General features: G+C 35.9%; 1 protein-coding gene across 1 annotated transcript in view; it reads right to left on the reverse strand.

The window, feature by feature from the left end:
* Positions 1–23,949, reverse strand: part of LOC146140536 (endoribonuclease Dicer-like) — a 56,767-nt gene that overhangs the window by 22,133 nt on the left and 10,685 nt on the right. Inside the window, exons 4-15 of the mRNA XM_083392646.1 lie at positions 21,069–21,206; positions 20,015–20,140; positions 18,103–18,276; positions 15,384–15,588; positions 12,555–12,775; positions 11,410–11,510; positions 9,515–9,655; positions 9,074–9,236; positions 7,579–7,700; positions 2,018–2,138; positions 1,717–1,871; positions 1,255–1,399 (exon numbers count right to left, since the gene is read on the reverse strand). Of these exons, the coding sequence (XP_083248772.1) occupies positions 1,255–1,399; positions 1,717–1,871; positions 2,018–2,138; positions 7,579–7,700; positions 9,074–9,236; positions 9,515–9,655; positions 11,410–11,510; positions 12,555–12,775; positions 15,384–15,588; positions 18,103–18,276; positions 20,015–20,140; positions 21,069–21,206 (1,812 nt within the window). The remainder of the gene's footprint in view (positions 1–1,254; positions 1,400–1,716; positions 1,872–2,017; positions 2,139–7,578; positions 7,701–9,073; positions 9,237–9,514; positions 9,656–11,409; positions 11,511–12,554; positions 12,776–15,383; positions 15,589–18,102; positions 18,277–20,014; positions 20,141–21,068; positions 21,207–23,949) is intronic.

Genomic DNA, 23,949 nt, shown 5'->3' on the forward strand with positions numbered 1-23,949 from the left:
CCGCTGGCCTCACGGATTACAACCTTAATGAGGCTAAATCGTGGACCGAGAGACTCCGACACACTAAAGAAAAGACGAAAGACCGTGTTGTCGCATGGGCTACTCCATTCGCTCATCTACTCAGGCTCTCAAACAAAAAAAAGGCGCTTCAACCACGAGTTAAAATAGTATACAAAAGGCCTCATACACTCGGTAACCTTCTTACTAACTACCGACAACTTGCGCACACCTTTGGCAATGCAGTCGGTTTGCCAACGCCGTGCGGCATATGCGCACTCTGCGGTCACCATGGGGACACAAAGGGATGGTTGGTGAATCAAGTAAACTTAAGGCTGCAGGTAAGACCATAGAGCTCCGGCAAAGCCTTAATTGTAGAAACCACGGAATTTACGTGGCAACGTGCAACATCTGCTCTGCCCAGTACGTCGGTCAAATCAAGAACAGGTTTTCTGTTAGGTGGAACGCACACCGAGCGACCTGGAATACATTTAACTCAGCAACAACAAACGACAACGCAGCGCTGCTTCACCACTACGCAACCTACCATGGCGAGAAGTTAAAGAAACATCCGCATATTGCCGAATGTTTTACGGTCAATTTCGTTGAAGAGCCAGACACCAGCAAGCTCGATGAATGTGAGGCTAAATGGCTCAAACTCACCAGAGCCTCAATTAACATTCAAAAAATGATATTACCCCAAATTCGGGAGCCTTTTTATATATATCTTTGCGGATTTGTGTTTTCGTTTTTGCGTTGTGCCGTTCCATTTCGGAATGTGAGCCATATCCGTTTTCTTGTCTAACTGTGGTTTTAGGTTTGTTTTTGCCTTTCCACCTTTTCTTATCTACCGTGTTTTGCTACGTCACTGATTCTCATACCGCTTCCCTCTGGGCCGTGTTTTTATCAGTGGCTTTCTGTGGCCGCTACACGTATGGCATGCTCCTTTTGCTTTTGTTTTACAGTAGTGGTTGGGGTTTATATGCAGACTGTCTTTGTCTTTGTTCATCTTGGATGTATTTTATAAATTTATTTTACATTTATATTTTAATATTTTAATTTTTTACTATTTATTTGTACAGACAAACTGATGATGCCATTTATAGGCGAAATGCATATTTGTATTAAAGTTTTAGACCTTGCTGACTGATTTTTGTTCGGAGCGGTGCGCTTCTCAAGCTTTTATGTACCTAATATTAAAGCTCTTACAAAAACAAAATTATTTGTTTTTTAAGAAACAGATGTAGTTTTACAAACCTGAATTTTCTCCCGGACATGGGAGTTAATTGGCATTTGCAGTGTACATTGATATAGCGGCTGAGAAACCGAATCTTTTACAACTGTAACTTCACAAAGGGGACTGAGGTGTGTAAACGGGTCACTAGGTAGCCGACAACAATACCTGAATAAAAACAGGATACCATATATTAACAAGCAATAACGTAAACATTTAGGAACTAGAAAAACGGAGTACTTGGTAGTATAAATGTCCTTTGAGTGCCTACACAAATCGTTAAAGCAAAGCATCGAACTGGTCTGTGGCAATATTATTTTCATCAGTATTTCTTAAGAGGCGACAGCCGACATACCGTTTACTCCCTACCAATCAAGATACCCAGTTAGATGTAGAACACACAATTTCTAAAATGTGAATTTGGACAACTTATATATGTGGTTAAAAAAAGTTTTCTTACTAAGGAAAAAACAATCAACAATTACCGATTTACAATCTTTATTGCATTCCGCAATGTGGCAAAGTTGTTCCCACCTGTGGAGTAGGGAGGAAGGATGTCAGAGTTAGAGTCAACTACATCATCCATGGTTTCCTGCGTTAATATCGCTTCCTCCAACATCCATTCGGGGCCCTGGAGAACCTGCAAGGGTCACCGCCAAGAAGATTGATAGTTTAATGTCTGCATCGATACACCGGTGCATTTAGCTTGTCGTCTTACCAAATGCCCATAAACATTATATTCTGTGGGCAACACGGTAAAAACTTATTGCACATATAATGTCAAACCTGCTCAACTTTCTTGTACTCCTGTAGTTTCTCAAGGAACTCTTGTTTTTCAGCTTCCCTGACCAACATAATATGAGCAGAGGTATGAGCTCGAGCTCTGCTCTTGGACTGAGCATAATGCCTGGCAAAAAATAAAGCGTATAAAAGAAACTCTATTATCTGGAAATAAAGTTATCAGGGTAAGAAAGAGTTTACGTTTGTTAATAATTCATGTCACGGGTTGTCACCTTTACAGAAACAACACACAACATTACACTTTAATTGCATGTTAAATTGTCATAATATGGTTATACCACGCCAGTCCATTAAATACTGCTCCAACACAGTTCGTATGCTTTCATGTTTTCCAATCACCGCGAAATACAAAAAACAAGTCCTACATGTTATCAAATTTCTATTTAAACGAGGATGTTTGTATCTAACCGAGTGTTTGGGCTGACTTCCGCTAGGCTTCAGTGGGCTGCTTGCCTTGGGAGGTGGGGGAGCAAAACGTCGCGGAACAATATAAGGAGCGGCGACGTCAAACTGAGCGCTCGCTTCCAAAGAGCGCGCGTGCGACTTCTCGCAAAACCACGTAAAACGGTAAAACGCTTTTAAAAATAATATTTCTAAGCAAAATTGGGGCTAATTTGCAAAATATCGCGTTTATTGCAGCGGTTAAACCACTAAGAAAATTTACTTTCCAATTTGGATTTTTATTCGTGGGGCGCAGCATGGCACCAGGATTACGTATTTGCTCGACTTTCGCGCATTTATAACAATTGCTGCTACGACTTACGGTTTTACGTTTGTTAGTGATTTCCGATCGATATATGACACGGGTTTCCGTTACGTTAAATATGTGAGACGTGCATTAACCAAGGTGGTGTGTTTAGTCGTTCCATTTAAACAAAACACACACAACAGACAATTTGGTTTGATGTTAAACACCCCAATATTTTTTAAACATGCAGCTTCAGCAAGTTTACACAAGGCTGGTCCCACTTGAATTAGTGATTAAATGGTTACATTGCGTTCGAGACTTTCCTGTATTGACCTATTTCATTTTCAACACCGTTCAATAATGCGCTTATCAGCTGCGTGCTCTTTCTTTTTTCTCGTTTTTTTTTATCACGTTGTCACTTGTTGCCATTCGCTTAGTTGTTGTTTTTGTCTCTGACCTCTGCAGGTGTTTTATAATTTTATATGCGATCTTATATATATATTTTACACTTTAACAACTATTTTGGGCATTTTATACATGTTTGCTTTTTGTACAGAAAGTCTATTCATAAGGCGAAATATATATTTCTGTAAATTTTAGGAAATGATTTTATGTGTTACACCTGTTTTTATAAACAGTCTTAACATCATTTAATACAGTGGTTCTCAAAGTTTTTTTCGTATTCCTCCCTTAAAGACTTAAACAATGTTAATTCCTCCCCAAAAAATCTCAAAAAGAATATTGCCAAAATTTCACAGTATATGGATATGATGTGCAAGGTGCGTTTTTCTGATTCATCTCAGAGATAACAGTGAACATTACAAAAGTAGGTTACAAAGCGTTATTCATTGTTAATGTGAACCACGAGCTTCATGTTTAAAACAAAATAACAGTGAAAATTGAGCAGAAAAGAATGTCAGTTTTTCCCGAAGATCGCCGCGTTTGCAAATGTAAAGTGTTCCTGTTTTTGGTTAAAATATCTGTAATGGCACTAAAACCACATTCAACTTAATATGTAGTCGGAAATGGAAAAAGTGTTTGCTCTGCAACGGTCAATTAGAACAAACTTGTGGATCCAATCACATGTTTTTTAAATAAATGATTTGGAAAAGTCGCTCTCGAGCATTTGCTTTGGCATTTTGCAGAATTTAAAATATATCTGGGCAATCTTATGTTTTACCCTTTCTTTACTTTTACGTATTACTTTTCCATGCTGTCACAACAGGGGCGGGCTGGATCCGGCCCGCGATAGGATTTTGAGCGCCCGCAGACAGTTTCCGGTTTTACATGATAATGTGGCCCGCGGCCACAGTCTACCACAATCCCCAATTACTTTCTTACTACGTCAAATAATAGTGATTGTTAGTTATTCTTTAGTTTTTGTTTTGGGCTAAAATTAGAGGACTCCAGCCATAACATCGAAATAAGAACAACATCAACATCACACAGTTCGGAAATAAAACTAACACACAGTACCGGTACGGAATAAGACCAAAATAGCGGTACATCTAAAGTATACAGGATCGCAAGGATCGCTCGCTAGGATCGCTCGCAAGGATCGCAAGGATCGCAAAGATCGCTCGCAAGGATCGCAAGGATCGCTCGCAAGCATAGCAAGGATCGCTCGCAAGGATCGCTAGAATCACAAGGATCGCAGAGATTGCAAGGATCGCTCGCAAGGATCGCTAGGATCGCTCGCAAGGATCGCTCGCGAGGATCGCTAGGATCGCTCGGATAAAAGGATCGCTCGCAAGGATCGCAAGGATCGCTCGCTAGGGTCGCTAGAATCGCTCGCAAGGATCGCTAGGATTGCTCGCAAGGATCGCTCGCTAGGATCGCTAGGATCGCTCGCAAGGATCGCAAGGATCGCTAGAATCACAAGGATCGCAAGGATTGCTCGCAAGAATCGCAAGGATCGCTGGTAGGAAGAGGTGTCCACTTTTCTGCCAAGCATCGTTAAAATAGCAGTAACAAACGGGTCTTCTGGCTGGGAACCAACTGTCGAATGCGTATAAAACGGTTGTTCGGATGGCAAGCCTTTATCGGCAGCAATATTCCTATGACCGTAATTTCCGTTGTGCACCGTCTAAAACAGACAAAATTATAAATATGTGTAGAAAAGTAAGATGGACACTTCCGGCGCAATTTTTTTTGGTGTTTAAAAGTGGATTGAGTACGTCCCATAACGCAGCAGTTTTCAATACAATCCTATAATTACGTTTTGAAAAACAGAACTTTACTGTAAAGAAAAAAATTGTTCGTTTTTGTATCAATAAATCTCTGGGGATAGTTGTTCTATATTGGCTACATGCTTATAATCGCTCTAACAGCAAGAGGCAATATAATGCTATTCAAAAGTAGGCATAAAATTACAAATTGTGCTTCGTGATGTTTTTTAAGTTTGAACTTTTAGCCGGCAAATTTTACAGAAAACCTTGGCAAGTTGGCAATAATCCAGATGTAAATTTATGAACTTTCCTTCATAGTTAAAACTTTTTTAAAACCTATGTTACGTCCAATCGCCGGAGAGCGAACTTCAAAACATTTTTTTAACTAACATCCCGACGGGTTTAGGACTGCGATCCTTGCGATCCTTGCGAGCGATCCTAGCGGTCCTAGCGAGCGATCCTTGCGATTCTTGCGGTCCTAGCGAGCGATCCTTGCGATTCTTGCGATCCTTGCGAGCGATCCTAGCGATCCTTGCGTTCCTTGCGAGCGATCCTTGCGAGCGATTCGAGCGAGCGTTCCTGGCGATCCTTGCGAGCGATCCTTGCGAGCGATCCTAGCGATCCTTGCGATCTTTGCGATCCTGTATATTTTAGATGCACCCCCAAAATAAGACTAATATCAAATAGACGTATAACCGTCAAAATCGGAATAAGTTAAAACCCGTCGGAATAAGACCTAAATGACCAGAATCAGACCTATAAAACATTTTACCTCACCCCCAAGTACATCACTAACTCCACTAATAATTTCAACCCTAACCCATTTTCTAACCCCACTCATTACCCACCAGCCACCAATAACCCCAAACAGGGCCAGAAAATCAGGTGCCAAAACAGGGGCTTTAAACCAGGGCGCCCAAAAATTAAAACCAAAGCGGCCAATGCCATGGCCCCCATCGTCCCATACCTTCTCCCCACAGTTTCAGGCGAGATTTAGGTCATAGTGGCCTTATTCCAAAGAATTTAGGACTTATTTCGACAGATTGGTGTCTTATTTTTGACGATGTAGTTATTATTCTGTCGTAGATATTACTGCGTGTTTGGCTTTATTATGTTGTTGATGTTAATACCATGGTATTATTGATTTTTCTGCTTTAGGTATTGTTGATTTTAAGATCTTATTGTGTGTTCCAAATTTAGATTTAGAGTTAACATCCATATTATTCCTTGGATTTTGCCGAGAAACGTAAATTTAACAAAGATTGGATGCCGAAGTACTTTTTCAAGTCAGCAATAAAAAAATCAGTTGTTTACAGGGCAATGGAAGTGTTGCCGTGTTTAAAGAGTAAAACATTTGCCGCCATTATGCGACAAAACATGTAGGCCATGGCAGTACAATTAATATATCGATCAGGAATCCGGCCTGTCAAGTACTTCAATTTCCCATATCAGGCCCGCCGACTGAAGAAGTTGCCCGCCCCTGTGTTACAACCATGCTAAAACAAACAAACGGGACAGGGTGGCCAGATGCTTGGTTTAGGATTAGGACATTGTTGGTGGGAAATTCGGACATTTTAGGACAAATAATAATTTAGCATGCACCTAGTGCGAGACTAATGGAAATCAATGGAGGTAACTGTTCTTAGTGAGCTGCCGAAATTCCTTACAAATTTACAAAACGGTTTGTCGTTAACCGCAGTGCAACAATAAAGCTTTCTGTAAATTCGATTTCCTTTTGCCAAAACCGCAACACCACAATTTTATTACCGGAATTCTGTAGATGTTTTGTAAAAGGTCACGTACGTAAAAAGTTATGATATCACTAAAAGGTAGAAATACGCACAAATTTTATTGTAAGTTGGCCTAAATTTCAATTTGAGTGCCCTATACTACATCTGACGCTTTTGTGCTGCACAGAATCACTGTAAAAATACGCATCAAATCGCGCGAAGCGCGAACAATTTTTGGATTTACGTGGTTAAGGTGGGCATAAATAAAGTTTGTAGGACTCGTAAGCCCGTGGTTTTACTTTATTCAATGTTCCAAATAAATTCGGCCAAATTAGGACAGAAAACTTACTGTCCTAATGATTTACAAACCGTCGGACACAGTTGGTAAAATTAGGACAAATTATCGTTTTTTGTCCGAATTTTAGGCCATCTGGCAACCCTGAATGGGATAAAACAGACACCTGGTGCTAGTGAACTTTACTTACTGTGACGAAACAATAGATATTGTAAACCATACAGAGTCTATTATGACGTAGATTAACACAATTAAAGCAGCATGTGGTTTTCACATAAGGCTACTTTAGGTCGTATAGTAAGTAGACGTTCCCATTTAAACTTTGATCGGTTAGTTATGTTTTATATTTATCAAATAATAAAAAGTGAGCCATTTTCATCCACTTTTCCTCCCCAATTCCTCCCTTGAACAAATTTCCTCCCCCAAATTTAAAATTCCCCCAAAGTGAGCCAAGTGGCTCCCTTTGAGAACCACTGATTTAATACGAAAGCAAGATTCTTTTATTTACATTTTATTGTCTGCGGGAGATTGCTTATACTTCTGAAAGCGTTTCAGCTTAGCAACTTTAATATGCAGTAATAACAGCTAAATTAAAGACATTCAAACGGAAGAGTAGTAACCTGACTTATGTCTAAGTTGTTAAGTGCAACATATATTCACATTACCTATACGATCTTGGCACATCAAACCTAACCACAAGGTTGCACTTTGGCATAAAGGCACAATCTTCCAAGTTGCCGGTGCAAATAAGTAGGTTTGTTTCATGACTTCTAAACTTGCGCAAAACCTGTAAACAATATGAAAATTAAGCCGATAAAATCGTTAACTATAGGCAATTGGATATGAATTCGCAAATATTTTTCGTTTTCCCTGCTTTAAGAAAGATATATTGTAAAAATTAAAATCAAAAAGGTTATGAAAATAAAATCGAAATATTTTGCTTTACTACAGACGGGAACAGCCAATGAATAGAACTTAAAAAGCAATACTATCTAAAGCAGAAAATCTATAAAACCAAAGTATGAAGATCAACGACATAATAAAGCCAAATACGCAGTAACATCCACGATAGAATAAGAAGTTAATCTTCTGAATAAAACCTAAACATGTCGGAATTAGTCCTAAATTCATCGAAATAAGACTTAAATGGCCGAAATAACGCCTGAAACTGCAGGATGAGGGTGGGTCCTGCATCGGCCGTTCTGGTGTCGACGTTTGGGCGCCCTAGTTTGGATGGTTCCGTTAGAGCGCCTCTGATTTGGCAACGCATTTTTTACCCTGTTTGGGGTTATTGGTGGGGAATGGGTGGGGTTAGAAAAGTGTCAAAGTTGAAATTATTAGGGAAGTTAGTGATGTACTTGGGGATGGGGTTTGGTGAACTGTAATATAGGCCTGATTCTGTCCATTGGGGGCTTATTTCGCAGGTTTAGGACTCATTTCGATTTAGCGTTTTTAAAACTAAACTATCAGGTATTAGTCCTATTTTGATCTAATTGAGAACTGTGCTTTATTCCGACGTTGATGTTGTTCTTATATCGATCTTATGGCTGGAGTCCATACCGACGCCACTCCTCTAGCTAAGCTTCCCAGCAAAGTAATTTGGAAAATGATAATGTTGTCGAACAACAATAACACTAAAACTTTACTCAGTTTTATTTTCTTTTATTTATCATTTCTGTTCTGCCTTAGCGAGTGAGGGTTGTCTCTATGGCTGCGGAGTTCGTTTAAAACAACAAGAGTCCGACTCCTGTTATATTAACAAGTCCGGCATCCGGCCCGAATCCATATAGCCCTGTATTACATCAATTTGTGTAACCAAAATACTGAAGCGGTTTGTTGCTTAGTCTGTTCCCTAAAACAATATTTTAAAAACGTATGGTCACCAGTAAGGCGGTTGGTGATTTATATTGTACTTGCGACGTGTAAGGTAGGGGTGTTAGCGCAATAGGCAGACACTATAAAAATGTAAAACAGAGAAATGGGAAAAAGCTTGGTGAATAAGTGCATAGTGCATACCATATCACGACTAAATGTTAGAATATAACGTGCTTAACTAGTTAAAATTTTCATATTTGTATTTGTTTAATGTAAACAATTAAATATGCTATAGATTATCCTTATTATGCAGTAAATCAGAAAAAAACATCATCAACGATATACCTCTTCCTGTTTTGCTTTGTTCATTGTGCTTGTATCTAGATAGCAACTTTCTGTCTCTGTATCAGGTGAGGAGTAAACAAGGTGGGAACTGCACACATGCTTAAGGCTCTTGTCTTCTTTACAAACTTCATGCAACAATCGTTGTAGCATCATGGCGACACAGCTGAGATATAAGTTATCAAATTGTTTCACAAAAAGAAAAGGTTGAGCAAATCTACCTCATCTAGATCTAAGTATAGACTTCTTAATATGTATTTGTATAATCATCAGTTAAAGCTTTATTGGACTTTGATATTCATATTCAAGCTACATTAAAGGTTTCACAAAAATAATGTGCAATTTAAAACACAGTAGACCTAAATAGTAGTTCGTTCTTTTTTCACTGTATATGCTGAAAGTGAAAGTGTTTATGGAATAATTGAATAGTATCTAATTTTTTACTTCTCCTGAACAAAAACGATCCCACAAATAGTGTTGGTAAAAGGTGAAGTGAAACTCTCTTTTTTCTCCCCTTCTCTTGTACTTTCATCATCTTCTTCTGCGTCAGAATCTTGCCACCATGATACATAATCCAACTCTGATCTGCAAAAGATAAACAAGACATGGATGCTCATAGTGGAGTGTAAATATACATTTGAGTTGTCTGCACTCAAGAAAAACACCAAAAAAGTTGTATATAAATATATATATATATTGTATATATATTTTAAAGAAGAGAAAGGTAAAAGCAACAAGGATATAAGGGTTGTGATGTTGGTTCTTCTTATTGTTGAAAAAGGAGGTTGCATATTTTTTAGCAAAGTCAGATTATATAGGCCAAATCATGAGTAAAGTTTAAAGCAGGGCTGCGTAGTCGGTTAAAAACAACCCAAGTCCGTCTCCGGCCAAAAAATAAACCACAGTCCGACTCCGGCCAAATGTAAGGTTTTGTCGAGTCCTGAGTCCAGCTCTGACTCTACTGCCTGTATTTTACCCATTTACGCAATTAAATTAAGGTGGATTTTCCGTAATCCACTCATATTGGTGTCATAATTGATCCACCCGCATTACATGGTTTAAAAATATTTCACATTTGCTATTACACTTTTACAACTTACATTTTGCCGCCTTAACAGTTTTAAAATTTGATACTGCGCATGCGCACGTTGGACTCGGGACTTGGGTAGTTTTACGCGGTCTTACTCGAGTTACTTGAGTCCCGAGTCCAACTCCGGCAAAACAAACCGACTCCGCTGAGTCCCGAGTCCTACTCCGCAGCCCTGGTTTAAAGTTAATAAGCCGGATTCCAATACAACAGATAGCCTCCATATTAGTAAAACTTACCTCAAACATAAAAAAATTATAATTATGTGGCCCGAAAAAAAATTTTTTTTTGGACACATGTTGTTTTTGTCCCAATTATTTTTATTTTTCCAGTCAATTTTTTGTGGCTCACTTTTGACACAGAAAAAAACAGAGTAAGAACATGAAATTTTCACAACTGTTAAATACCCTTCCAACGTTGTTTCTAATATAAATTTTTTTGCCCAGGTGGTGGTGGTTTTTAGGGGGGTAAAACTGTCATTTTTTGTTAATTTTGGTTTTAAGCGCTTTTCAGAGATAAATAAAATGTAAACAAAATCTGATATGTTTATGGATGATGGATACATGACTTATACAATGTTAAGTAACAAAATTTTCAACCTTACCCCTGAACTGTTCATCAGGGGGGTCAAAATGCAAAAAACTTTATGAAATTTAAATGATATATTTATACTAGAAGTAAATGACATAAATATCTGAAAATTTCACAAATGTTATAGAACCATTTAAAGCTGATGTTAAAATAAACATTTTACCTTTTGAAGAAAGGGGAGTATTTTAGGGGGGAAAAAAATTAAAATTCCGCCGTTTTTGTGTTTGGAGGTGTCTAAAAAACTAAAGAAAACATTGTTAAATAGTTTTCAATTATAAAGACAAATTGTAGGTTACTTCACAGCAAAATTTAGACAAAGAGCACTGGCAACCAATTTTGTAAAAGTGCACCTGTCCAACTTATTAACGCAACTTCGGACCACATCCGCTTTTGCCTGCTAAAGCACCAAAACGTAAAACACAACATTGGTAGTATATGGACACTGACAAATAAGACCCGTTGAAAGAATATTGAATAACTAGGGAATAACCCCCTGGTAAAATATAGTGGAACCGCGCTATACCCCCCTGATATAAAATAGTAGAACCGCGCTATACCCCCTGATAGAATATAGTAGAACTGCGCTATACCCCCTGGCAAAATATACAAAAAACGCACACCCTGTCTATTTTTTTAAGTTGATTTGTTGTTCATTACATACCGATCGTTGTACTTCTGTGCTTCTTTTTTTGAGTTGTCACTGTCTGCTGGTTTGTACTCCTTCAGCACTTCCAGTAGTCTATGGACTTTAGGTGAAATGAGCTATAATAAAATAATAGAAAAATACTGTTTTGCACATTTGCTTTTCAAAATTGCTTTCTTGCCCGCTAGATTTATATTTAGAAGTGTTTCAAAATAATGGCAGTAATAATATCAAATATATTTCTGTCTGGTGTGATTTTCTGAATTGGTAGCCGAAACCTTGGTAAACAAATAATAACCAGTGGTCCTTATTTTCAGTATATACTATGTCTGGTAGCAACAGCATACTTTATGGGGATGTTGGAAACAATAGAATTTAGTGATTTGTTGTTTAAACAACTCTTTTAATAAAATCAGTAGAATATACCTTCTGAACTAATAGCATGGCACCTTTATGATGCTTGTTAATTGGTAAAAACTGTGTAAGAACCCATTTATTTGTTTTACTGTAAGTGCTTCCTGTTTTGCATGGTGGTCAGTACCGCATTCTATGCTGAATTAGAATTCGGAGCAAATAAATGAAGTGATTTTTAATTTTACATAAAAATTTGAACACTGTTTAATTCAGTAGTAGCCAAAGTTTTTTTCTGCTAATTGTACTGCATATATAAACTTAAGGTGACTTGAATATCATTGCATGTGTCTTTGCTCACCTGAGAACCAATAAAAATGATCCTACTACAGGAAAATATTTTTCCCACGCCAGTTCTGTGTGACCAGAGACTAGCAGCGTGGCCTATCCATAAAATGCAACTTCAGGGAAATCCTTTAGTTATAAAATTTTGGTTGTTTGTGCAAATCAATAACATATTTTCAATATGGTTATACACTTGCAGGCTATGATAAATGACACCAGTACAACTTTTGAAAAAAAAAAAAAGATGTAAGTAACATTTTGTACCTATACACAAACCTTTAAAAGGTCACACAAGATTTAATTAAAGTTTAACTCAAGTCTCGCCTATATGACTGTAGCTGCTAAAGATATAGGCAACTTTTTCCAAATATTACTAAAATTATGAACTATAGTTAATACGCTATTAAGTCTAGTCAATACATGGTGTTTTGTCATGCCATATATAAATCCAACTACTGTATATGTACCTTTAAATTGATTGTCTTTTGTCGACCCATATATTTGTAGCATAACATGTACGTCATCCTTAGAGTGGTGTATAAGTGTCTTAACATAGTAAGCTGCCACAAAAGGGAGCCAGTGAGCACCTCATCATCAATATCCTGTCCGTTAGCCCTTGCTTGTCGCTCAAGACACAGAATTTCCTTTTGGAGTTGTTTTAATATTACTACAAGCAAATGATGGACACCTGAGGAACAACGATTTTCTTGTGATAAATTCTAAAAGAAAATTTCATTCACATAGATTAATAAAATTAACATTTTTGCAAAACATATAAAAAAGCTTTTAATAAAAGGCTTTGAGTAGGCACCGGAATGCACAAGAAAACTGATTTATTTCAAAATTAATGGTTCCCATCTAATGCTGAATTTATTACAAGTATACCTGAATGATAAAGAACATAAGAATTCGTTAAAAACTAAAAAAAGCTAACTTGAGTTAATTCATATGAGCTGTTAATACGGCATCGGTGTAAGTACAATCATTATTGGCATTTACTAACTAACAAAGTGAGCGCCACGAAGTAGTAACACCAACCAAAGTAGCGTATAGTGCAAGTTAACAATTTTTATGGTTTCTTTTATTGTTATCAATGCATTTTAAATCAGTTTATTTGTATAGTCTAGTGGTTTTTAATTACCAGTCCACAATAATTTTTTGCTGTTTCGTCCATTGTTTGATTGACATACCAAGTTTTTTACCAAATTCAGTTATGCAAATGCAAAGTTGGAAAAGTAAGTATAGCACAAAAGCGCAATGATTGGTAAACCCACTCTAGCTTTAAAAAATGTATGGCAATTTACAATAACACAACTTGCAGTGCTATATATTTTTATGTTACTTCTTGGTTTAACCAACAAGTTTGCATAACTGTGTGCAAGTATTAGACTATGTGTCAGTTTTTGTAAAAGTTTCCTTAACTATGGTGCATTGCCCTAGAATTATGCTAAGATAATTATGCCGTAAACTGTCCGAAAATCATACTAACATTTTCCAGATTACATAGTAAGAATGTGTTTGTTAATGACTAGCTCTAGTTTGCTCCAACATCTTTCTGTTGGTGCAGCATAGTGCTTGTCGCTGAAGAAGCTGCAAAGTCACAGTCATACTGTGTCCTTGACTTCCAGTAAAATGGGGCAGTTTTAACGGTAAAAAATATAAACATTCCAACTAGAATTGGATTTTTCTTAAATTCATTGCTGTTTGGTCCTGGGATTACAATTTTGCTTGAATATCAAAGAAATTGAACAATTACTCTTTTCAAACTTACATGGACATCGTAATACAAACCTAAATAAAAATAAGTCGTCAGTGATTTGAGCCAAAGCTTAATGGTTTCTTACAGTATTTCAGCACTTTAAATGGTTAGTAATTTTCTTTTCAAACCTGATTTTTTTTACATTTCACGAAGTTTAGTACCTGGATTACATATTGATTAAATGTGACGCAAGTCAAACAATTGCTGCTAGAACTTAAGGTTCTACTTTTATTAGTGATTACATATCAATATATGTTACTGGTTTTAGAAATGCTTAGCCAAATCTTGTGTGCTACAGCCAAGTATTTAGTCTTTCAATTTCAGAAACAACACACATCATTGTAATTTAGTTGCACTTTACAAAGCAGCATTGACCAAACAAAAATAGGGGGCTGCCCACTAAAGTAGATATATAAACAAATGTGCATATAATGTTGAATAGGATATTGCAGAATTTAAAAAATGAAAACATTTGCTCTTGTTTTCAGTCATTATGATAGCCATGTGTGAACCTAGTTTACCCACTGAGTAACTTTGCAGTTTACTGCTTCCATACCCAAAACTAAAACAAGTTTGGCTGATATAGTTATAGTTATTGCACTTTTTTTCAAACTCAACATTACCCACCAATGAAATTGTGTTTTTAAAACTCTTCTGTGTTGTGGCCCCGGCAACAACAAAATACTGCACATATTCGAGCATGGCAAAAATTCTCCTCACAGTAATCTACTCTATACAAATTTGAATTAATGAAAATCTATATTACCATAGTATTACAACCAACGACATATTCAAGTCAAATGCACAGTAAAAAACGTTTTCTTAGTTAGGTTTGTTGTACGATATCCATGTAAGTTCCCTGATGCCTAGTCCAAGTATGTTAAGGATACAACTTACAGTAACAGTTTTGTTCGACTTAGAAAAGCTGGTACCGAATTGATCAAAAGTAACAAAAATCTGGAACCTATTTAAAAGTGAAAATCACTTACTGTAGAAACCCCTGCTATAAATGCGAAATTTTGCAAACTCTGCCTAACTTTATTTTGGTTAGACATATTGTAAGAAGCAATTAGCCTTTAACCCAAGACCTTTTAGAAGTGAAAATTGCTATACCCATTTTAAAGAATTTTATGACAAGACTTGCGCAGTGCCCCATTCTTCTCTCATAGGAAGGGAGTCACCTTTTCTCTCTCTGAGAAAATGACTTTATTTTTAAGAGTATTCTTACTTCTCACTTAAGACAGACAACTTTGTGTACTTAAGTGTAGTCAAGTAATTTGAATATATAGATTTAAGTGCACTTAAGTGTAGTCAAGTAATTTGAATATATAGATTTAATAAGTGCACTTAAGTGTAGTCAAGTAATTTGAAAGCAGGAATTTGAGTGCACTGAAGTGAATTCTTATCATTTGAAATTCGGGACTTAAGTGTACTTAAATCTATATATTCAAATTACTTGACTACACTTAAGTGCAACATATCGACTGAGCGACAAACCTCAACAAATAGATATATAGCTATATATTTTTTAACTTACACCATGGGCCGAGGACATCCAAAACCAAAATAACTTCTTTAATCAGCCTTAGTGGTACTTTTAAAGGGTCAACAGTATTTGTTGAGTGCTCCTTTCTTTCAGTGTTTTTCTCTGTAGAGGCGGCACTAGTAGAATATTGTGCCATGTCTTTCTCCATCTTACTGATCTGCCAGTAAGTGGTTGAAATTGTGCAACTTGAAGTCACCTGGAAACAGGTAATGATGTGACTGTTGGAATACCGATATATATGTATACAGGGGCGTAGCGTGGGGGCGTGCCTAGGAGTCTTGACACCTGCTTTAAAATCTTAGTAAATAATGATCACAAAAACTAAAAACGTGATTGCTGCTAGGTTACACCAGTAGTAAATGCAATTGCATTTGGTATTGAAAACCTTTTGCTGTTTAACAATGTCACAAATTAATCACGGCTTGTTACTGTTGTTTCCTTAAGATGTTCGCTTGTTATCCAGCCAAGTAATTACAAACAGGTATGATAACTAAAAATTGTTTTTTCGTCAAACGATCTGCCAACAACGTACAAACCAGGTATGATATTATAGACAAAATTTGATTAGTACAAACTTATCCACGGAATATTTAAGTCAGAGGTTTTCAACCTTTTTCATACCGCGACCCATTTTAACAACCCAACATAACTAACGACCCCCTTCCAAAAATTTCGTTAAAAACCGAGCCAAACATCTTATTTGTTAGCCCTCGGTAAACATGATTCTGTATGTATGACATAACATATTAAACTGTTCTTATTTTATGTAGCAACAACAAAAAATTTTTTTTTTTATGTCTAGCAAATGTTACCTTGCTCCTAAGTCTTAACAGTCGTTTTTAAAATTTCCCCTGGCTAGGCTAGCTACCGTAGGTCAGTGCTTTTCAACCGGGTGTATTGTACACCCCAGGGTGTACCAGGATTTTAAAGGGTGTACTACTTTGATTGGGTGTACTGGGGTGTACAAGATACCGCAATACAATAAGCCTATCATCCGGTATAACAATAAATAACCAGGTTTATGACCAGACTGTAGGTACCACATCTATTTAAGTGTGCATAGCTTGTACTATATTTTATTTGTGAAAGCATACATATTTCTCGAAATAATTATTGTGATGTAATAAGTAGTTCTTTGACACAACGGTTCAATTGTTTGCCGTACAGTAAACACTTGTTTAGCTTGTGATTTGTCTTTAATCAGTCTAACTCAGACTGTCTGAGGATAAATATAGTGCAATATAAATAATTGAAATTTGAATAACAGGTTAGAGTTTTCACTTAATTGTTTGACAATTGCGAGAACTGATTCTTGCAACTTGCTTCCTGGCTGCTCACTGTTTGAACATTCAACTTTTATACAACTGTTCGAACATTTATTGTCAACAACGTTCACTCATATCATTACAGCTAATATTTTATGGTAAATAATTGGCATTCTCGTAAGAGTGAATGGTATTTAATTGTCGTCTTCGCGACCCCCAGAGAAAAGGCAAACGTCCCACCCGGGGGTCGCGACCCCCAGGTTGAAAACCACTGATTTAAGTGAACATTTGTTAGCTTCAAGCGCTCTTTGGCGCACGTCCCTTGGTTGACTGTTTTATTAGCCTCAATCTCAAAAAGGAACATATAAGGCAGTCACAATTGTAACAGGTAAAATTATTCCAAATACAGCAATAAACCGTGAGGCAAGGGAAAAAAGGTTAGCTGGCAAGAAGGGAACATACATTTTTGTATAGCAGTAATCCTGCACAATTTCTAGATGACAGGTCTGTCTTTGGATGTATTACTTCAATTTTAGAGTGGGAAAAATGGAGTGACTTATGGTCATTTGTGTCTCATGAAAAAAGGCACTAACATTCTGTGATTATTGGGAATATGTAAGTTTTGTCTGCCGAATTTAACAAAAAATTGCGGTCTTTCTGGAAACATTAGCACTAATGAAATTTCCTTTTAAAAAACATCTCTACATAAGCGCGTCAAAAAGCGAGAAAGTTGAAACATATGACCTACTTGATGCCCTCTAAATGGCTAAAACGTTTAATTCATGCTAATTTGGAACTCTATGGCACCATTTGTTTCATTTTGTTGAGATACACAATCCATCTGTAGCAGTACATTTATATTGATATAACATTTCAAACTATACAACCCTATAAAATAGGCGAGTTTTATTTTTTAGTTTAAACATTCTTTGTTTCACTGGCAGCAAACTGTATCAGTTTAAAGACCTTTAATGGTGATTTAAGCGTCAGATCAGCTTTTGTGACACCACAAATTAGAGTGTTTCAATCACATGACAATCAGATCTCAGTTAGTCAACGAGGTGAAATGATGCACTTTTTGCGTTATTTCTTGCGTTTCTACCAAGTGTACTATGCAGGCTCAAAACCGAGCGAGTTGCGAAACAATCATAGCACCATTGCTTGCTGCATCCTGTTGTCAAAATTACCAAAAAATACAAGTTCGGTATTTTTACGATCGACACTTAAAATGTATTCCTTGTCAGACTAGCCTTTTTGCATTAAGTCGTAAGTTGAGGCGGGGAATTTTCAACCTATATCTTTTGCTTGCAGAAACAAGTCAAGGAAAAGCTTTGGGTTGTTTATTTTTCTATTACTGTTATATTACTAATCAATAAAATCATTTTAGGCAATAAACTACTTTGATATAATTAAATTCAAAAGAAAAGCACTGTTTGAGTTCTAACTTGACAGTTTTGCATCCAATTGAGAGCCTTGTTTAGAATTAAATGGAGATCATCATTTAACTTTTTGGCAACATCTTCTTGTTCAGTGTGATGATCAGTGCTGAGGATGATGTTTTCATTTGGTTGTGACAATGAGTTACGATCCAAGGCAATCAGATCAGTAGCAGTCTCCGCCTGTATTTAGAAAATGAGGGTAGTAACTATTTTTAAGTCAATAATAATGTCAGTGTGAGTAGAGAAATAATCTATCTCCCCCCCCCCAAAAAAAAATAGATACTGAAAAAAGATCCTCTGTGTTAACAACAATGCTTGTGGTCAAATGTAAAAAATGATGCTCTACCAAAAATGATTCCTTCCAAAACTACACAACATCTGTCCAACCGACCTTACTAGTATTTCAAAAAGCATTAATTTATAAGCTTTGTTATCCATATAGCTATGCTGTTCAACTCCATTATTAATTCAATTGAAATTATCATTTTCCCAAAAACCTTGCATCTAAAAAGTCTTTAATTTACAAAAACAATTCGCTAATAACTGAGGTCACAGTCAAAAGTCCTGGGAAAAAATAATAAAAAAGGAAAGTAAGAAAAGAAAAATTACAATAAAACAACAAGTGTATGTCACCAATATTTTGATTGTATCCTTATCTTAGTTGCAACAGTTGTGGATTGTGAAGTACAAACACTTTAAAAACAGTGGTGATGGGTTCTCCTCAATTTTTTGTTTGCATACTATGTTTTATGTCTTGTTGTTGTGTTTTTAGATACTGTTTTACTCGAAGGATTGAAATTTATTCATAATTTATAACTAAATTAACTCATTTTTAGATAATAAGTTTTGTACTAAGTTTTATCTTAATAGTCATATGGACAATATCTTTCCCATAAAAACAATATTATTTACTAACTTTCACATGACTGTCAGAAGATTAACGAAACTGTACTTATGTAACACTGATAAACATCTGCAAGTAACTCTGAGATTGGTTTCTGCTGACAAGTCGAAGCTTAATATTGAGGTCCTTGTCCATAAAAAAACGCTGCCAGTTATGTAGCCAGAATAATAAAAAATAACTAGCCTAAATCATCAGTCTACTTGTGTTTTTCTTTTATTGTGTTCTTGTTGGTTGACATTCCATTGTGAATGGCGGCCCAAGCGTATTTTACACGTCCTCATTTGGCCTCAAAGCAATTTGAGTTTGAGACCCTCGATGTAAATAATGCGTACGGCCGTGTCATTAAATTTTTCCCAGCTAACATGTTTTAAAAGCAAATATATTCATTCGCTAAAAAATTTAAGGGCAATGGTTTACTACAGACTCCTAAACCTCCGAATAGAACCTACTTACCACTCTATGTCATGTCTAAAAATAAAAAAATTCTATGATGTATATATACTTTTCTATAAAGCTCCAGACAAAAATTGGTCTAAAACAAAATAAAGCAAACCAAAGAAGAATAGCAGCAAAAAAAGATATGTCCCTAAAATAAATTTTCGACCAATATATTTAAAATTTGGTCTTAATCCTCCAGAGTTTGCCCACTCCTGGTCTGCGACCACATGTAATGTCAGGGGCACAAATTTTAAATATTTTAATGTAATGTTAAAATTTGTTGTTTTTGAGACCAACACATATCAAATATTGGCCTTGGACAAAAAAGTTAAACTTTCTTCCTTTTCGCGCTTACCATTAATCATCTACTAATAATATTAGACAATAACTAGATAGAAACCTTCCTGTAGACACTACTGCAAAATAACAGTGATGGACATTATTACAGACAACTGTAACAAATATATATTGATTATCTCTGATCATAGTTTATTAAAACATTGGATTATTATTAATCGTAGGATTGCATAAATGACTGCCATGTCAAACTATTTAAACAGCTCTACTTTAACATACTGTTGCATGAAGTAGTGTTTCCATTTTTTTGATAAATTGCTGTAACATTTCTGCTGATATATCATCAGATATCACCGAAGAAGTAAGACCAAGAATATGCGGCAACAAATTTTGATTATCAAGAATCTGAAAAAGAATACTGCCTTGCATAGGTCATTCCTAAATACTAATGGTAGGGATAGTGTACTTACTAAGCAAATTTTAGCAAAATTTTGGGCACTTTTATTATGGAAGTGCACAAACAAAAATAAATACAAACAAAAAAATTCCTAAATTATTTTTTTAAGCTTAAGTATGAACAAAAAATGGCCTAAATTAGTTTTTTTAAGTTAGTTGAAACCATAAAAAGTGCTCAAATTAGTTATTTTGATCATTATCGGCTTTTGACATCCTTAAAGATACTCTCATTTAAGTTTGTCTGTCCGATCCCCTCATTTCACTTTTAATTAGTTATAGTGTAGGTGTTTTCATTTTGTATTCGTCTGGCAACTTTCATGGAATTTGTCAGTTGAATTTCCATAATTTTAAATCCAATAAAAGACAATTATGTGGTATATAAACAGTTATTAAGAGAGATAGCCTAAAAATTTAGCGGTGTTGCCAGGCAGACTTCAAGAAAGTTACAAACAAAATCAAAAGGTACTTAGCGAAACCTATTTGGGCATTTTTACGATTAATAATTTTGGCGCTTTGTGCTCTAATTTTCAGGTCATGTGCAAAAATTTTGTTTACATGACCACATGGTAAAAGAGGGACAGCTTGTCAAGGGTTACCAAACTTACTATTCAAAGAAAAATCTCAAACAAACAAAGATCAACTTACTATATAAACTGTTGCTACCAAACATAGTAATATAAATATAAAAACAGCTCCTCTGGCTATTGTAATTATTTACCAACGTTTTGGCAACCCAAGCAAGTCGCCTGTTGTCAGGGTGAAGGGTCATTCAAATTATCAGAAGAGATGTTTTTTGGTTTATATCAACTTACCATGTTCAAACATTTTTTTAAGCTACTTGTTAATGACAACTAACTGCATTCTACTTTTTACATACCTTCATAATTTGTTGATAAGGATGATGTTTATTACAAATGAAATGACAATCATCAAAAATTAATAAATTAATATAGTGACCAAGGTTGTTATTCAGATGAAGACAGCTTAGCAGTATTTCAGGAGTAGTTATTACAATCTGTAAATAAAAAACATATACCCTGCATTGTTTTTCAACCTTTCCTGAGCCACAGATTACTTATTGCATTAAAAAGATTGTGCGAAACACCAAACTTAAGTAATGCAGTGGTTGTCAAACTTTTTTTTATTGTGGGCTTTTTTATTTTACTTTTTTTATATTTGTGTAAATACTCTTTAGGAGCTATTGAAGGTCTATTACACAAAACCAATATATATGAAAAACAGGGAATTCCAGGATTTTTATTTGGTGGACATGGAAATCTTTAGAAGAGCCCTTCTCAAAAAATATTTAATATGTAAAACATATATATTTTACCTTCCTATTAAGCTTAGCTCATTGATTCCACAGTACTTTCAAGTGAAAACATAATAAGACCTACAAAGCAGCAATATCTAAATCAGATAAACTATAATACCACAGTAATAAGACCACCGTCATAATAACACCAAATTCGCAGTAATGACCACGACAGAATAAGATCCTCTAGGTACGCCTCAAAAAAAAAAAAAAAAAGTTAAGAAACACTGCTTTAGAATGACATCAAAAAGCTACATGATAAAGTCACCACAAAAACAATACACAACTATTATATAACAGCACCTGTTGTTTTAAAGCGAACTTGTGTGCAAGTAACATAACAACAAGTTATTTATTTTCCGGGTAGTATTGTCACTAGGGATGTTCAAACTAAAATCCCAAGGTTTTCTAGAAGGTTTTCTTTTCACTTGTGTATGTACATTGTGCATAAAAACACTGTGGCAGAAACTCGCTGAACATTTACCTAAAGTTGACCTTGAGTAACGCCGTATCGCATTTTGTACATTTTTGATAGGTTTTTACTTTTGCAACTTAACATCTTTAAGGAAATTGTAAATCTCTGCACCTGGCATTACATGTTAGCCGCTTACCCAATTATATTTGATTGACACCTACTGAATAAAGCAAAGGTTATCGTAAGTATTTGGCTGCCTAGAAAAATGGTGACGCCGCATTATATATATGGATACATTGAAAGCAAGCACAGAAGATCATTCGCAACCGCTGATGTCCTTCTCCAAATATCCATCACCAGTTAAAAATCACTGCCCTAATGAATGAGTAATTATTGTACATATTATATTGTTCAGCTGTAAAGCCAAAAATGTTAATGATTTTTACTCCATATAAAACAACTAAATTCTTTTGAGTTTAACATCAGTGTTTCCTGCCAACAATTTTGGCAAAGACTTTAGTTTAGAAGTTGATAAGGAAACTCGACCTTGGCATTCCTGGCAGGGATTTCGCTATGTATGCGAAGCTTTTAGTGCCAATAGACAAAACAAATCTGCCGAATTTGAAATATAATTATGCTAAGCAGCCACTGAGGTTTTGTTTTATTTACAACAAGACTGTGAACCCAGAAGATGGGAATTTTAATCATGTGCAACTTAAAGCTTTTATATGTGTAAATTTCTAAAATACTCAAACTTTTTTTAAGCTTAGTTATGTTTAGTCGCCAAAAGTGATAATTATTAAAAATCATGAAAAAATATGATCTTCCAGACCATTCACATTTTTAAACCTTACAACAACTGTTTTACCAAAGAGAAAAGCAGAGAACACAAACCCTAATGCTCTCATCTACCATAGATTAAAATTATCTTGGTTAGCACTTGGGAGGCAACTTAAACTAAATTTTTTGGTGAAATCAGGTTATATTTTAGGTAGGGATGTTCAAAGTAGAATATCGACTCCAATTCTGCCGCTTATTTCAGGTAATTGGAAGTGATATAATTTAATGTTTTACCGCCGATGGTTGCGCCTAATCGTAAAAACACGTGTGGTAAGTTGGCCTGTCGCTGCAGCGACCAATTTAAAGTGCTTGCTTTAAATGTAACCTGGTAGTGCAGTGTCAGCGTTTTTTTTTTTTCGGGCTAAAAAATAACGTTCATCTAATAATTAAGTGTCAATTAAGCGTTATTGGGTGGGCGACTAACATGTAATGTCAGGTGTGGAGTTCGCAATTTCCGTAAATGCGTTAAGTTGCAAAAGTAACATTACTTTGTAAAACATGCTGGCCGTCCACAAAATGCGCTATATGGTTACTTAGGTCAACTTCAGGCTAATATTCAGCACGGTAATGCAGTTATGCACAGAGTAATTGTCAAGTATTAGTTATGTCAAAAGTAACTTTGCATTGTTTGTAGTACATTATTTGACTGCATAACAGATCATGTTAGTCAAAAAAAGCACTATTAGACCCAACAATGCTTTAAAAAACAGGACCGGATTGCTAAGGAGTTCTGTGTGCAGTGTTGCATTGTACTCACTATTGGCAAAATATAGTATACTATGTTATTATAATGTACCCATGTTAGCAAATTGTTTGGGCGATTTATTGCTGTGATTTTGGGCCCTGTAGGGTCGATCAGTGGCGTATCCAGGGGGGGGGGGTGGGGGTTCGGACCCCCCCCCCCTTTTCGTAAGTGACATTATCGTTTTTGTTCGTTTTTGTTGGAGTTTTACTCACCGTCCGAAGCTGCGTGTTTTTAAATGTAATTGGGTCACACTTCTTGAGCTAATGCGAAACCAAAATCAAACTCAAAACGCAGTTTTTCGTCTTTTGTTTGGTCGACCGTAAATGCTAGATAGTTTTTCTCTTTCACCTTTCGTTATTCGTTCAGGTTGGCTAATCAGCAAGTGTGTGTTCGACAATTAATAGTTTAAATCATGCGGTTTCCGCTTTTTTCTCTCTGAAAAC

Source organism: Ascidiella aspersa, chromosome 6 (assembly GCF_963924565.1).
Source record: "Ascidiella aspersa chromosome 6, kaAscAspe10.2, whole genome shotgun sequence".
In the NCBI taxonomy this organism is placed as follows: domain Eukaryota; kingdom Metazoa; phylum Chordata; class Ascidiacea; order Phlebobranchia; family Ascidiidae; genus Ascidiella; species Ascidiella aspersa.